This window comes from Colobus angolensis, unplaced genomic scaffold, assembly GCF_000951035.1.
Source record: "Colobus angolensis palliatus isolate OR3802 unplaced genomic scaffold, Cang.pa_1.0 Scaffold230, whole genome shotgun sequence".
Lineage (NCBI taxonomy): Eukaryota > Metazoa > Chordata > Mammalia > Primates > Cercopithecidae > Colobus > Colobus angolensis.
Window position 1 is genome coordinate 3,954,358 of NW_012115489.1, and position 16,533 is coordinate 3,970,890.

At 44.0% G+C, this 16,533-nt stretch overlaps 1 protein-coding gene across 4 annotated transcripts in view; it reads left to right on the top strand.

The window, feature by feature from the left end:
• The window catches only part of EGFLAM (EGF-like, fibronectin type III and laminin G domains), a 199,156-nt gene that overhangs the window by 148,802 nt on the left and 33,821 nt on the right, over window positions 1–16,533 (top strand). For 3 of the 4 annotated variants that reach the window (XM_011944386.1, XM_011944387.1, XM_011944388.1), the window contains 4 exons: window positions 2,699–2,888; window positions 9,505–9,630; window positions 11,640–11,883; window positions 15,798–15,909. In XM_011944386.1, coding sequence (XP_011799776.1) covers window positions 2,699–2,888; window positions 9,505–9,630; window positions 11,640–11,883; window positions 15,798–15,909 — 672 coding nt within the window. The remainder of the gene's footprint in view (window positions 1–2,698; window positions 2,889–9,504; window positions 9,631–11,639; window positions 11,884–15,797; window positions 15,910–16,533) is intronic. The other variant, XM_011944389.1, reaches the window with a different exon arrangement.

Genomic DNA, 16,533 nt, shown 5'->3' on the forward strand with positions numbered 1-16,533 from the left:
TGCATTCCAGCCTAGGCTACGGAGCAAGACTCCATCTCAAAAAAAAAAAAGAGAATTAATTTAATTGCCAGGTACAGTGGCTCATGCCTATAATTCTCACACTTTGGGAAGCCAAGGCAGGAGGATCAGTTGAGCTCAGGAGTTTGAGACTAGCCTAGGCAACATGGTGAAACCCCATCTCTACCAAAAATAGAAAAATTAGCCAGATGTTGTGGCATATGCCAGCTACTTGGGAGGCTGAGGAGGGAGGATCGCTTGAGCCCAGGAGGTTGAGCCTGCAGTGAGTCATCTTTGAGCCTATGAATAGCCCTGCACATCAGCCTGGGTAACATAGTCAGACCCCATCTGTATTAGTCCGTTCTCATACTGCTATGAAGAAATATCCGAGACTGGGTAATTCATAAAGAAAAGAGGTTTAATTGACGTACAGTTCTGCATGGCTGCAAAGGCCTCAGAAAACTTACAATCATAGTGGAAGGGGAAGCAAACATGTCCTTCTTCACATGGCAGCAGCAAGGAGAAGTGCTGAGCGAAGGGGGAAAAGCCCCTTATAAAACTATCAGAGCTCATGAGAACTCACTATCGCGAGAACAGCATGGGGGTAACCACCCCCATGATTCAGTTACCTCCCACCGAGTCCTTCCCACAACACGTGGGGATTATGGGAGCTACAATTCAAGATGATATTTGGGTGGAGACACAGCCAAACCATATCACCATCTTTTTTTGAAAAAGGAATTAATTGCAAGAAGCATGTAGCTTTATGGATACTCAGGCTGAAGACTGCCTCCATACTAGCGAGACTTGCTAAGCAAGTTGTCAAGCAGGACCACAGGTGTGGCTGTTTAATAAGCTGTCCTGAGAGACAGTGATTCTATCTTAAGTGAGATTCCCCAGCAACAGACCTGAGATGTGGAGTCCTGTGCAAATGATGTATTAAGAAAGTGCTCCCAGGAGAAACTGCTGAGAGAGAGGAGACGGACAGGGAAGAAGAGATTATCAGCAAGAGTGAGATCTCAGGCCAAGTTTTTCAGAGTATGGTTTCTGCCTGATCCAGTAGAGGAGCTCTGGAGTGTAAATTATACCTCAGACTCATCCCAAACTGTTAAGGGCTGCCCTGGGAGAATGTGAATTCTTCCATTTCTCTGTAGAGGCAGGCAAAGCAAGCTCCAGGGATCAGAAGGCAACCTTCATCTGAAGCCAGGTTTGAAGACTATTGCCGGGGATCTTGCGAAGGGCGCAGCAAAGTAGCCACCCACCCCTACAAGGCACTTTATGTTGTAGAAAAGGATTGAGCTGTCAGCCTCCTGCTGTGGCCCCAGATCACAGAACAAAACTGGAAGGGCCGGGATAGGATCCAGAAGAAGTCAATTCTGAGAATCTTGGTGAAAGAAGCCAAGAGGACGTTTAACTCATCTAATGAAAGCAGCATGCTCAGTGGCTGGCAAACAGTGTAACTGACCCTGAAAACCCATATCCTAGCTTGTGTTCAGTCTGCTATTTACAAATGATTCTTATCTCTTCATCAGAAAAGATAAAACAATGATTAGATTTTCCACTTGCTGGTAACAGAAGTTTAAAGGATCATAATTATGTTTCAGAGTCTTACACTCTGAACATTTTCTAAGTTCTGGCAGTGTGTCTTTCCCTGACACCCTTCCTTACCCTATAATGCAGATGAATGAGATATTTTGGTCATAAAAAAAAGAATAACCAGGCCGGGTGTGGTGGCTCATGCCTGTAATCCGAGCACTTTGGGAGGCTAAGGCGGGTGGATCACAAGGTCAGGAGTTCGAGACCAGCCTGACCAACGTGGTGAAACCCAGTCTCTACTAAAAATATAAAATTAGCTGGGCTTGGTAGCACATGCCTGTAATCCCAGCTACTCAGGAGGCTGAGGCAGGAGAATAGCTTGAACCTGGGAGGCAGAGTTTACAGTGAGCCAAGATGGCTCAGCCTGGGCGACAGAGCAAGACTCTGTCTCAAAAAAAAAAAAAAAAAAAAAAATGGCCAAGGGTGACTTAATTTTGTCCCACCTAATCTTCAGCTCTGTATTTTGTAACCTTAAAACCTGCAATCCAGATTGTGGTTTGGTCTAAGATGGGAAATTTTCCTACCTCACTGTAACAACACTTAAAAAAAAAAAGTCATATAAGCAAATTTCAAAACACTTTGCATCATGATCTGTTTGGTAATTTCCCCCTCACCCCACCCCACCCCGACGATGTTTCTCTCAGGATATAGTATAAAGGTGACTAGGACAATGAAAAGGTAATGATTAGCCCACTGTATATGAAATTAGTATTATCACCTTTGGAGGCACAGAATAGCCCTAAGATCCTTCCAAAGTACACAGTCAGCTGGTGTCAGGACTGGAAAGAGAACATTTTTGTTGGATGCCTAGCATGGTTCACTGCCTGGTGGGTCAGGCGTGGCTCTGACCTCCCTTCCCTTCCCTTCTAGACATTCCAAAATCCTCCCTTCTGGAAGCATAGCCCTCTGAAAAACTCATTGAGTTCCCTACGGTAATCGTGGGTTTAATTTTCCAGTAAGGTAAGGTCTTAAAGATAAATACAGATGGAAGAAAACGCTGGAGCTGTCACTGACGTCTTAACCATGTCCCTCATAAAAATCTGGTGTGTTTTGGCTTTCGATTTTGTTTAGTGAGAGTATTCATGAGTGGTCATCTTTCTTAAAGGGCCAATACAGTAAAATTACTTTCCGGACACCTCTCTATCTTGGTGGTGCTCCCAGCGCTTACTGGTTGGTCAGAGCAACAGGGACAAACCGAGGCTTTCAAGGTTGTGTGCAGTCACTCGCTGTGAATGGGAGGAGAATCGACATGAGGCCCTGGCCCCTGGGAAAAGCACTCAGCGGGGCTGATGTGGGTAAGTGGCTGCCTGGTGGGTTGGGGTAGTCTTATGGGACGTATGTCTTATGGGACTGCCTTTCTGGCTTGGCCCACGGAGGGAACAGCAACATTAGGTGCTACCCTGGGAAGCTGGTACCTGCAGAACGTCAGGAGGGAGGTGGGCCCCAGGGGTGAGGCTGGTGCTCTGCAGACATGCTGACTCTGCATCTGAACACCAAGATATGGAAACAGTATGGTGGACCAAACACTGGTTGTGTCTTGCTAGCAATTTGGGTCTCATCATGAAATATGGCATGGTCTTATTGGACAAAGCAACAAGCAATCCAGCCCATTTACCTTACCTCACCCAGTCCAGTGGAAGAGCTAACACAGTAATGTAAGAAGAGCTTTCATATACTCTCTGTTTCTTAAAGAAGTGGTCGAATTCTAATTCATGATCACAGTGCCAAACATTTTCTCATATACTCTCTCATTTACTTTCACACTAACTCTAAGAGGTAGAAATTATTATCATGCCCATTTTATAGATGAAGAAACTGGGGCTTGCAGAAGTTAAATAACTTATCGAAAGTAGCAGGCAGAGCTAGGCTTATTTTTAAAGCAATAAGGATGTTTATTCTATCACTGAAGGCAGCAGGTAGATAATTCCCAGGTTGGTTAATTCAGGGACTGTCTACTAGAGCTGCCATAACAAAATACTGCAGACTGGGGGAGTTAAACATCCGAAATTAATTTTCCCACAGTTCTGGAGGCTGGAAGTCCCAGATCAAGGTGCCGGCCAATTTGGTTCCTGGGGAGGCCTCTCTCCTTGGCTTGCAGACAGCCACCTTCTCACTGTGTGCTCCAGGGGTCTTTCCTCTGTGTGTGCACACCCCTGGTATGTCTGTGTGTCCAAATATCCTCCTACAAGGATACCAATCAGACCGGATTAAGTCCCCCCTCTTATGACCTCAATTAACCTTAAATACCTCCTTAAAGATACTATCTCCAAATACAGAGAGTTAGGACTTCAACTGTGAATTTGGGAGGAAAAGCAGTTTAGTCCATAACAGGGTCTCTATGATATCAGGACTCCAGATCGATATCTCTAGGATACTCTCCTTTTCACTCACTACTCTAAGCATCGCATCCTCATGACTTTGCCAAGCCCCATCTCTAAGATGTTATTTTGAAAGAATGCACAGTGAACATCAGAGTCTCATTGCCTAGATTCTCCTGTTAACATTTTGCTGCATTTTCTTGACCACATATCAATTCATCCCTCTCCCCATTCCTCAATCAGAGGTAGGATTCAATCCTCATGACTCCTAGAACAGTTATTTGTTTTGTTTGTTTTTCTTGTAGCTAATATTAGTTGAGCACCTACTTTAAGTAGGCATCATTCTAAATTACTTTGATCTTTCCACGGTTATTATGAAGTAGGTGCTATCATTAGCCTTACTTTACAGATAAGAACCAATGGGGCTGGACGTGATGGCTCACGCCTGTCATCTCAGCACTTTGGGAGGCTGAGGCAGGCAAATCACCTGAGGTCAGGAGTTGGAGACCAGCCTGGCCAACATGGTGAAACTCCATCTCTACTAAAATACAAAAATTAGCTGGGCATGGTGTCACGCCTCTGTAATCCCAGCTACCCACGAGGCTGAGGCAGGAGAATTGCTTGAACTCAGCAGGCAGAGGTTGCAGTGAGCTGAGATTGTGCCACTACACTCCAGCTTGGGCAACAGAGTGAGATTCTGTCTTAAAAAACAAAAAACAAAACAAAACAGAACAAAAAACCAATGGCACAGAACAGTTAAGTAACTCGCCCAAGGTCACACAGCTAGTAAGTGGTAGAGCCTAATGTGACCTCAGCCATTCTGGCACCAGGGACTACCCTCTTGACAAAATCAACTACATCAATGGCTACCAAATTGTTTCCCTCCACCTTGTTCACTCCTATAGGTGATGCCATTGTTATAACTATAAAAGATGCAGTTTACTTCACAAAAAAAGTTTACCATCCATGGATTACTTGGTCAAAGTAAACAGTAAGCAGCAATGACTGAAACAATGATTAAAGTTGTCACTATGGTAGGACAATGTCTCCAAAATCCGTTTTCTCTCTGTGATGATTCAGAACATAAGAACCAGCCATTCCATTAGGAATCACATGCCTTGTTTATGAGCCTGGACCCTGAAGGCAGATTACCTGGATTTGAAAAATTTTTGCAACTCAGTCTCCCCATCTAGAAATAGTATCTACCTCATAAGATTATTTTGTTTAAATGAGTTGTGGTGCATAAAAAGCACTTAGAATAGGGCTTTGCACATCACAAACATTTCATAAATATTTCCTGTTATTAATATTATTATTCATATTTTAATCCTACCCATCAAACCAGCTATAATCTGTTTCTTCAGGGGAACAGCCCTGAATAAACCTGGCAGTCCTGAGATGGCATGGAAACCTCTTACAGGTAGTTCAAAGGTTGCAAAGTTGGGCAAGAACTGATTTCTGCCAGCTTTGTTAATTCCGGCACAGTGTGATACCCGCTTCTCCAGCAGGTGGCACCAAAAAGACCTCTCTTGCGGGCTCCAGCTCCCTGGATACAGCTATTGGATTACTGTATAGATTTCTCTCTGTGAATGTTAATGGCACCTGTCAGCCATGTTGGTGTTTTACATTTCTTCCCATTTCACTTTCCCCAGGGTTGTAAGAGTGGGGCTGGTTATCCTTCCTCAGCTTTCATGTTTGCTGTCCTTTGGGTTACTCCTCCTGAAATTCAAGTTTTTGTAAGTCAAACGCGGCCTCACCAGGGAGGTCATGGTTTCCCGTCTGATATCTCTAACTTGGCATTGCCATCTTCAGCTGTGACTTCTTCTCTGCCTTCCCACTAAACCTGTTTTCATTCCCCAGAGGGGCCTTTCATTACTCAGTTCCTTCCACTTCATCTCCTGTCTTTCGTTAGCCTGTTCCCAGCTCCTGTGCTCTCTGCAAGTCACATTCTACAATAGTTAGTCAGAAATCTCAGCAAATTTTGCGTTCTCTGGTCCAGCTCTTGATTATTTCCATTCAGATTCTCAAACCTATATTTCCACCGCCCATTTATGCCAATCCTGTCTTGGATATCCCCACTCTGCTGGAGCAGTCACAGAGCCACTTCCCGGATTCAAGGGGTCTGTGGTGACCATGGGTCTCACCCTGGCTTACCAGCTCTTTTCCTCATTTCACTCAATAAATACTTCACTGAGCACCTGCTTAGTGCTTGTCACAGCGCTGGGTGCTGGAGATCAAGTAATGAACAAGGCTCAGTCCTCATATGGTTACCATGAGGAGAGACCAAATTAATATAATAATCACACAGTGAAGGTGAAGTTACACCTGGGGTAAGTGTTATGAAGGAGAAGTGGTGCTGCAATGGTGATGTTCAATAGGGAGGTTGTAGGGTTTGGGGGCCGGGGAAAGAGTTTCTCAGAAGAGGATGTTAATATGAAGCAAGAGTAGGAGTGAAAATGTGGAGAAGGGAGAGAAGGACGTTCCAGGCGAGGGAAGGGCTTATTCCAGGGGAAGAGGAAGTGGGGGATGGGTGCCATGATGTAGTTTGTGATTTGAGAAGATCCCCTGAAAGCTCATTAGAAGGGGCTTTCAGGGATACATGTAGACCAGCTGAGGTCTATTGCAGTAGGTCACATGACAAATGACGGTTTAATCCAGGTGGTAGAAACAGAGAGAGATCTGACAGATCATCAGGGGAAAAATAGGTGGGCCTCAGTTATGGATTGGGGGCTGGAGACAGGGAAGTTTCTACTTGTTCTTGGTCTCTTTAAGGAACTCCACCCAATAATGTTCCACATTCTTTCCCCTCCTTAGAAGCCTTATTTCTCTTCTACCTCTTGCTTTCTTATCTAGCAGAAACCTATACAACAGCCGGCCTATGGTAGGCGCTGGTGAAAGTGACTTTACATATTGATGATGAGGTCCATGTATACATGACCTTGCCGCACCCACCTCTCCTTCTCATCACTCTGAGTTGAGAGTTTTCCCCCTAAAATGAACCTATTCAGCTACACTCTGCACTCACCCTTCCTGGCTTCCCTGGGCTCTTGCTGCCAGGGTTCTCTCTTCTCAGTAGCCCAGGTGCACTGCAGCCCCCTTTGGTGGTCTGGGGAAGCCCATGGGCCTCTTCTCATAACGATGTTCTTAAATGGAGAAAAATAATATATGTAATATTATAAAGGGAAACAATTATACTGAAACCCAGCCCTATCACATATTTTTTGTTTTGCTTTTACAATAATATATGTGCTCCTTTATAAAGCATTAAGGAACAGAATTATTTAATGGTGGGTGAAATAAGTCCCATGACTTCAAAGTAGCAACAAGTATAAATGATACTTTGAAATATGTGCAATAAATGGAATGTGACAACAACTGTGAGGTCTGTTGGTCACAAGTCACAAGAACTACTAATACTAGAAATATCTTGCCTGCATTGAAAGTTGATGGAAATACATACCCAGCTCCAGGCAGAGGCTAGGCAAAATACAGATGCAATATTTTTTCCTTCTCGGTTCACAGAGCCCCTGCTGTGGCTTACTCACCCATGCTCAGGTTCTCTCCAGCTCACACAAGTGCCATGCCTTGTGTGACCCTGTACCCACACCGGTTTGGAAACTCTGGGAACTTCTCTCCCTTCTGTCAAGGCCTGATACCAGCACTGAGTATTTCCACAGTCATTTTAGACTTAAATCCAACCAAAGCAACCTCTCCCTTTGCTTTGCAGAAGCCAGGTCCTGTCCACAGCCACTCTTATTTCTTCCCTCCTGCACCATTCTTTTAGCCTTTCAAGCTACAAATATTGAGATTGTGCTGGAGGAATCTTCTTGCCCTTCGACCACTACAGTGAATCTCTCATTTCTTCCTTCCTTGGATGTCTGATCCTTCCCAGTCTCTCCATTTTCTTTGTGGCCACCCTGTTCACTCCCCTATAGGACTTCTTTCCTCTCCTCCACTCCTGTCACTCATCAGTCTGTCTTGCGTGCCATTCCCAGAGTAATCTTGCTGAAATGCTGCTTTCACCAAGTCAGCAACTCCATCTGGCTTTCATGACCTCCCCTACCTTACCCTCACCTCTTAAAAAATAGTTAAAATGCATAAGATTTGTAAAGTAATCCTTTTCTGTTCATCTAAAATCACATACAAGGACCCCGCTTCTTTCTGTGGATCCAGCCAAGCTCTGGGAAGGAATCACAACGCACAGAAATTGGCAGGGCTCAGGGACGTTTGAGAGTTTGGCTCTTTAAGATCGAAGTCAGCCAGCATCTCTGTGGAGACTGCGAATGCTGGGGGTGACATTCTTAGGGCTGTGGCTGGAGACCACTGGCCATGTCTGCCTGAACATTCAGTAGCCACCAGCTGGAATTCACAGAGGCTAGCCCAGCCCAGCTGGGGTGGCAAGCCATCTGCACAGGCTTTAATTAAATTCTGTTAGCAGTTCCTGAAGTCAGTCTCCTCTCCTGGGTCTACCCTGGGTGCCTGGCCCTTACCCGTCCTCCCAGTGAGTCTTTATGAAAAGTCTGGACCAATTCAAGGAGGGAAGGGTGAGAGATTCATCCGGCTGAGATGACACATTCAGGCTAGGGGAGGCTCCTGCCCTCACAGGGTGGGCTACCAGCTCATGCAGAGGGAAGCCTTGACGACTGGGAGAGAGCACAGCTGGACCCTTCATTTCCAGGGGCATGCCCTTCTACCTCCACCCCCAGAAAAAGTGTTTTGTACTCCCTCACGTGGTTCTGGGCCAGATGGTGGTCCATCTGTCTAACTGATTTCTTACACACAAAGAGAAAACACAAAGAAGCAGAAGAAAAACAGCCCATGAAAAGTCCATTTGTTTTCCTCTGATGACCTGCACTTGAAAATGACGAAGGATACCCTTTCTGGATCTCTCTGATCTGTTTGGTGAAGAGAACTCACTCATCGGGTGTTAAGCCTTTCAGCCTTCTTACTGCAAGCCACCTTTCTGTCCCTCATCAGGGTGTAACTTTGGAAGTAGAAATAGGGATTCTGAAACCCGTGTGCCAACGTATTATGGGGCCCTCTCTCTCTGCTCCTTACCCCAGACAGAGGAGTTGACAATCCAGGTGAGTTAATCAGCTTAGATGTGGCTGGGTAACTCCTTCCGTGCCTACCTTGCTTGTCTCAACTTTGAACCAACAAGGCAGCAGCACTTAAGCTAATTGGGGTCATGCAATTTAGAACGCTTTTAACATAAACACCCTGTTGACATTGGAGGGATTGAAATATGCTCTTGTGGGAGCAACAGAGAGATGAATTAAAGCAGAAACAGCTCAGTCATCCCAGTGAGTGGTCATAAAATTGTCTAGAAATGTATTCTTTGATTTATTGTGTCCATCATGTTTTTTAAAGTCTCTATAGCTCTTCATACGGGACAAACCAAAATCACATTAAAATGAAGAGCAGGTTCCACTTATCCTGAAAGCCTGTTTGCAGTTGTGCAGAGCTGCAAATCGACAGGAGTAAGAACGGAACTGTATTTATTCAGAACCATGAGCTGCTGGTGGGATCAGTGCCACTGTGTCGGACTGGCACACACGGCGGACGGGCTCTGTAATTCCCATTCTGTATTTAGGGGAATGCAGCAGTGGAATCTGCGACGAGGCCTCATGCGTCAATGGTGGCACCTGTACAGCAATCAAAGCCGACTCCTACATTTGCCTCTGTCCCCTTGGGTTTAAAGGTCGACACTGTGAAGACGGTGAGAAAGAAGCAAGTTGATGGCGGTTTCTATCTGCATGTTAATTTGTGTAGATGTACTTTATCATCAATGTAGATTTGGTTTTTTGTCTTGTTTTGTTTTTTTTTTTGAGACAAAGGCTCCCTATGTTACCCAGGCTGGAGTGCAGTGGCACGTCTTGGCTCATTGCAACTTCTGCCTCCCGGGTTCAAGTGATTCTCTTCTGCCTCAGCCTCCTGAGTAGCTAGGACTACAGGCGTGCGCCACCACGCCCAGCTAATTTTTGTATTTTTAGTAGAGACAGGGTTTCACCATGTTGGCCAGGCTGCCCTCAAACTCCTGGCCTCAAGTGATCCACCCGCCAGGCCTCATCAATGTGCTTTTAACAAAGCTAACAAAGCCCTATACACTTTTATGGGATCAACATTGCTTTGTTGGGAGAGATGGGGGAAACTTTTTTTAACCAGGTTGGAGTGTCTGACTGCCAAAATTTGTTTAGTAAAGATAACTCACTCATCTGATGTTGAGCCTTTCAGCACTTCTTACTGCAGGGCACCTTCCGTCCCTCAGCCAAACATATGTTCATTTCAAGATGCTAAGAATGAGTGGGCTCCTCTTGGCCCTTGAATAACTTTTTTTTTTTTTTTTGAGACGGAGTCTCGCTCTGTCGCCCAGGCTGGAGTGCAGTGGCACGATGTCGGCTCACTGCAAGCTCCGCTTCCCAGGTTCACACCATTCTCCTGCCTCTGCCTCCCAAGTAAAAGCCTGTATTGGTATGGTTTGTATCAGACTGAATTCAAAGCATTTAAAGCTCATGCTCATGCTCTTTAGAATATCTGTCAATTTCTGATAACAGATTGGGAAGGTGGGGCCAGGCGCGATGGCTCATGCCTGTAATCCCAGCACTTTGGGAGGCCGAGGTAGGCGGATCACGAGGCCAATGTGGTGAAACCCCATCTCTACTAAAAACACAAAAATCAGCTGGGCGTGGTGGTGTATGGCTGTAATCCCAGCTACTTGAGAGGCTGAGGCAGGAGAATTGCTTGAACCCAGAAGGCAGAGGTTGCAGTGAGCTGAGAGCACCACTGTACTCCAGCCTGGGTGACGGAGCGAGACTCCATCTTGGAAAAAAAAATGGATTGGGAAGGTAGACACAGAAACATGAACAATGTGATGGGACAAAATTAACCTTTATTTGTACCGTTCTACTAAATTATTCCACACTTTAATACTGAATATACAGAAAGTATGTAAATATATATACATGCACACACTATGTGTGTATAAACATGGAAACACACATACACACAAATACACATATGTGTGCACACACATGCAAATAATAACAGAAAATTTCAAAGATTTTGGAAAATCATGGAGGGTTCCAAAAATGATTTTGGAAAATCATTTTTGCCGAATTCTAAAATTATAATAAAAAGAAAATAAAACTGAGGCTAAGATCACAAAACTAGTCAAATTCTTCCCTAATTCAGATTTGGACCTAAGATACCATGCTGGGGAAAATGTTTGTAATCTCAAATCTCATGTCACCTAAAAGAGGGCATATGAGTCAGGGTAAGCCAATGCTGTTACATACCATCTCATATTTCAGAAGCCTTACTAATCAAGGCTGGTTCTTGCTCATATTACAAAATCACTGCAGGTCAGAGACGATGGTGAGAGAGGGCCTTCTGCTCCACAGAGTTATACAGGGACACAGTTTCCTTCCATCTAATGGCTCTTCTGGGACCTTAGAGTCCTCCACTGATACCTGCATCCTGCCAGCACACAAGAGGAGAGGAAGAGCATGGAGGATGGAGGAAAGTTTTAGGGGTCACACCTAGGGTTCTCTGTGATTCTTTCACTCATATTCTACTGGCCAGAATTCAGTCACACCAGCAACCTAACTGCAGGGCTGCTGGGAATTATAGTTTAGGTCTGTACCCAGGAGGAAAAGAACACAGCTGTGGGTGCACATCTGGCCAGTTTCTGCCACAGATTGATTTCTAACACCATGCTTGTTTTTTCAGCTTTCATCTTGACCATTCCTCAATTCAGAGAGTCTCTGAGATCCTACGCTGCAACTCCCTGGCCACTGGAGCCCCAGCATTACCTTTCCTTCATGGAGTTTGAGATCACATTTCGGCCAGACTCAGGAGATGGTGTTCTCTTGTACAGCTATGACACAGGCAGCAAAGACTTCCTGTCCATCAACATGGCAGGGGGCCACGTGGAGTTCCGCTTTGACTGTGGCTCTGGGACCGGTGTTCTCAGGTGAGGGCTGAAACCTTCTGGGACCCTTTCCCTTAAAAAGGCAAATAGTAACCACTTCAGAAAAAAACCCAACTTGCCATTCAACAGCTCACACTCGCCCTGTCTTCTCTACGTGCTTATCTTCTGAAACTTGTGCTGACTCGTCCTGCTTCAGGCAGATGGCAGGCTTCCCATGGAGAGTATTCTCCTTCCCACAAGGCTTCCTTTTCTCAAATAACTACCCAACAGGTGCAATTCTATGCTCCAAACTATGGAAAATGGACTTGCTTCAGGTGGAGGTAAACTGCCTCCATTTCCACCTAAAGTTATGCCACGTCATCCGCAGAAACTTGACGAACTGTAACTAATCAGCATCTTAAACAGAGCGTCACATGATGGGCATCCATCAAATACATGTCAACTAGTAAAAAAGTATTATTATTTTTGAACAAAAATGTCCTTGATGACCTCACTCTAAATTTTCTCTTTCCTCTTGAACTATTTCTTTAATGGAAACTGACAGTGAATCATCAGCAATGCAAAGACCCGTTCCCTAAGCAGTATGCTCAAGAAAGATGTGCGATGAGTGGTTTTAATAGCATAGCAGGAAATGGGTGCTTCTGCAGTACTTGCTGGTATTTGCAGAACTGGTCTGAGTAGTCAAAACTTTCCTACTGTTATCTAGTTTGTGCTGTTAAATTACTGAGCAGGTGGATTGTTCCTTGGAGCCTGTAGTTTGTAGATGCAGATGCTTTTATTTATGCCTCCCATCCTTTTATTGCATTGATGGTAGTTTTAACCTTCAAGCCGGAGGGGCCACTAATCGAATGCAGACATACTTCTTGTTCCTACGTTTATCTAATACTTCTCTTTTGAAACTCACTAGAATGTTTTGCTCCATGGTGCCCTGTAACGTGATATCAGTCAGTCTGTTGTTTCAAAGAATGTTGCAAACTGTTTTCCATCACTCTTCATATTGCTAGACTGTCATGTTTAAAAAGAGTATGTGGGTGAGATGCTAAAACCATGCGTTGCCCTTAACTACTGATCATTTCTGCTGGCTGATAGAAAATGCTCACTGCATTAGGTTTTAACAGTTCTTAAAAAGGATGGTTTGTTTTTGTCCTTGTGGCCGAATTTCTGCACATCAGTGACACCTTCCCCCCTAGGGGAATGGATAAATATTGTTGTACCTCTGGTTATGCAAAAACATCCTATATTTCAAGATAACTTTGGTGGGGATTTAATTGATTCAATTTACATATGATTATGCAAAATAGCCTAAGCAATTCACTTAGAACTGTATGTCAGGTTGACAAAGGAAGACACCTTGAATATCACCTTGCACTTTTAAATGGTTTTCTTCCTGGATAAGGAATGACCAGAAAGATCCAGGAGAGGGTCAGGGCTCATCAGCCGTCCTCCTGGACAGACTGCCCCCTCCACACTGCCTCTCTGCAGTGGCAGCTCCATCTGTGGGGTCACGAGCACATGGAACCCTTAGAAGTCCAGCATTTCTCTCTTTCATAACTCTGTGCTTATTTTTGACACGAGATGTTTTTAATTTTTTTTGTACATTTATTAAGTTATTGTTTCACTGCCTGTAAGGGAAGGCAACTGGAAGAAGAATTTTTCAGAATTAGGTGATGAAAATGAGGCAAGAGTTTCTAAGGGACAAACCACCATCTGTCCCCTTATCCCATCGCCTCCTGAGGGTAACCTAACAACAGTGATTACTCTTGGTGTTTCAGATGCCCCGTTGGAAGCTGTTTATTTTGAAAACCATTTCAAAGACTTCTTGCTTAATTAAGAAAATGCAGTGAAAACCCAAACTACAGGAAGTTGCAGAAGTGGCCAGATCATTTTAACTTTAGGAAAAGGATAAGATGGGCAAATTCATTATGAACTTGATTAAAAATCACAACAATCGAAATGAGTTCTTGATGGCCGTGATCGATAAAAGGATGTTGAAGAAGGTGGCATATTGACAGCAAATGACCTCTGCAGTACAAAAACATGAAATGGCTCTGTTATGGAGATAGACCACTTAAAAAGGGCTGCTTATTTCTTTATTGCATATTGATTTAGCCAAGGTGATTAAATTCTAATTGCTAAGAACAAATCACAAAAGCATTTGCCAAAGCAAAAAAAAATCAAGTGAGGGGGTGGTGACCTTTCAATAATTGTGCCCATTGGTATTCCTCATGGTTTTCTAAAGATGATCCAGGACCGCGAGATAATTGGGAAGTTCAACGAGGGCCAGGAACTAGACATTGCTAGAAATACAAATGCAATAATGAGTCTCTTTCTGCACACCTCACTATAAAATGTAATGAGTAAAACTTGCATAAATATCATTAAACTTTAAGCACTTCCACTTTGAATGAATAATTGAACTTTTAATGTAATTTTAATCATTTTTACAATATCAGAAAATATGGAATCTGTTTCCCTCCCAAAATTTTATTATGAAAAATTTCAAACATATAGAAAAATTGGAAGAATTGTACGGTAAGCATCCTGATACCGAGCACCTATAGTCTGTAATTAACATTTTGCTATATTTGCCTCATCACATATCTAGCCACTGTTATATCTATCCATCCATCCTTCTTATTTTTTTAAAAAAATTTTAATGACCAAAACAAAGCACCTAAAACTGCAACTTCTCAAAGAACCACTTGTTCTTGCCCATCTGTTCGTCTCTTCAAACTTGACCTTGGTCTCCCATTGGGCCTTGTGTTTAAGACCAGGGTCTCTGAAGACATCTTTATTGATAACAGTTTTGTCCAAGGGGATATCTGGTGGCTGTAGGGGTGATCTGAGATGCCATCATCAACGTTCTTCGTGATGACAGCTTTGCGTTGGAGTAGCGTCTGGCCAGGACCACCACCAGTTTTCTAGGTTTTACGAATGTGCCCTTTTCAACAGCAACCACTCAGGCCTACAGCAGAAAGGTCCTTCTTATTTTTTATGCATTTCAAAGTATGTTACAGACATTGGTACACTAAAGAATTGGTTTTTTACATCATAGCTCCTATAATTTTTCTCTTCTTCCAAGCTTGTGCGCAATCATCACCATATTTTACCTTCACGCCACCTCTCATCGAGAAAACTCATTTCACCAGACTCACTGAACCCCATTTCAGGCTCATTGTAAGGAATAAATCAAACAATAAATGCAATGCTCCTACTGTATGAAGGGGTCCAATAAACAGTAACTAATCCTGCTGTTGTTACTAAGCAGTAATTAGTGTTTTCTTTTTACTGAATGGATTGGGGTGCCTAAGGTTAGCTTTAGCTTCCTCATGGCTAGATTGACAAAAATGATCCATAACATGCTAACCCATGCTCAGTTTCCTTCTGTGTTAGTCAGGGTTCTCCAGGGAAACAGAACCAATAGGCTATACATAGACATGTAGAGAGATTTATCCTGAGGCATTGGCTTGCATGATTATGGAGGCTGAGAAGTCCCATGGCCTGCCATCTGCAAGGTGGCAGCCCAGGAAATTTAGTGGTGTATTTCCAGTCCAAGCCTGAAGGCCTGAGAACCAGAGAGCCCATGATGTTCGTCCCAGTCCAAGTCAAAGGCCCAAGTACCAAGAAGCTGATGATGTAAGTCTTGGTCCAAGTCTGAAGACCAAAGAACCAACATCGAAGCTCGGGGTCAGAGAAGATGGATGTCCCAGCTCAAGAAGAGAGAGCACATCCCCACTCCTCTTCCTTTTTGTTCAGTTCAGAGCCTCTGCAGATTGCGTGATGCTTGCCCAGGTTGATGAGGGCAGATCTTTACTAAGTCTCCTGATTCAGATGCTCATCTCTTCCAGAAACACACTCACAGACACACCCAGAAATAATGTTCTACCAGCTATCTGGGCATTCCTTATCCTAATCAACTTGATACATAAAATTAATATCACATCTTCCTTCCACAGGAGTGAAGATCCCCTCACCCTAGGCAACTGGCATGAGCTTCGTGTATCTCGCACAGCAAAGAATGGAATCTTACAGGTGGATAAGCAGAAGGTAGTGGAGGGAATGGCAGAGGTAAGAACAGCACACCTTTTCTCTTGATGGTTAGTGTGAGCCAGAGTACTATTTTCTGCCTGTCTTGGTACAAAAGCAGCACAGTGTTGTGGTTAAGTACATGGACTTCAGTGCCTGTGTGAAAATCCCAGCTCCCCATTGGGCAAATTACTTAACTTTTCTATCACTTAGCTATAAATGGGGATAATAGTAGTATGGGCCTCATAGAGTTGTTGTGTTGATTAAGTGAGTTGACACCCAATACGTTTAGCACTTACAAAATTGCCTTTCACCTCTTCACCTCCCACCTCCATCTTTGTTCTTATCAGCTGCACCAGGTAGTAGGTAAGAACACGGACTCTGGGGAGGGCCCATGGTGCATGGGGGAGGCCTGACAAGAATGGGCTGTGAGTCCAGACTCCTGGGGCTCAAAATCTGGCTCAATTACTTACCAGTGGTGTGAGCTCATTCTGGTTACTTGACCTACCAAGATTGTTTTTCTTGTCTCAGCATTATCCTCTTATCAGTGGGGATAATGGTGATGATGATAATAGTGCCTACTTCACAGAGTTGTTGTGTGAATTAAAAGAATTATACATGTAAAAAGCAGCAGTACCTGATGCCAGGTCAGCACTAAATAGCTTT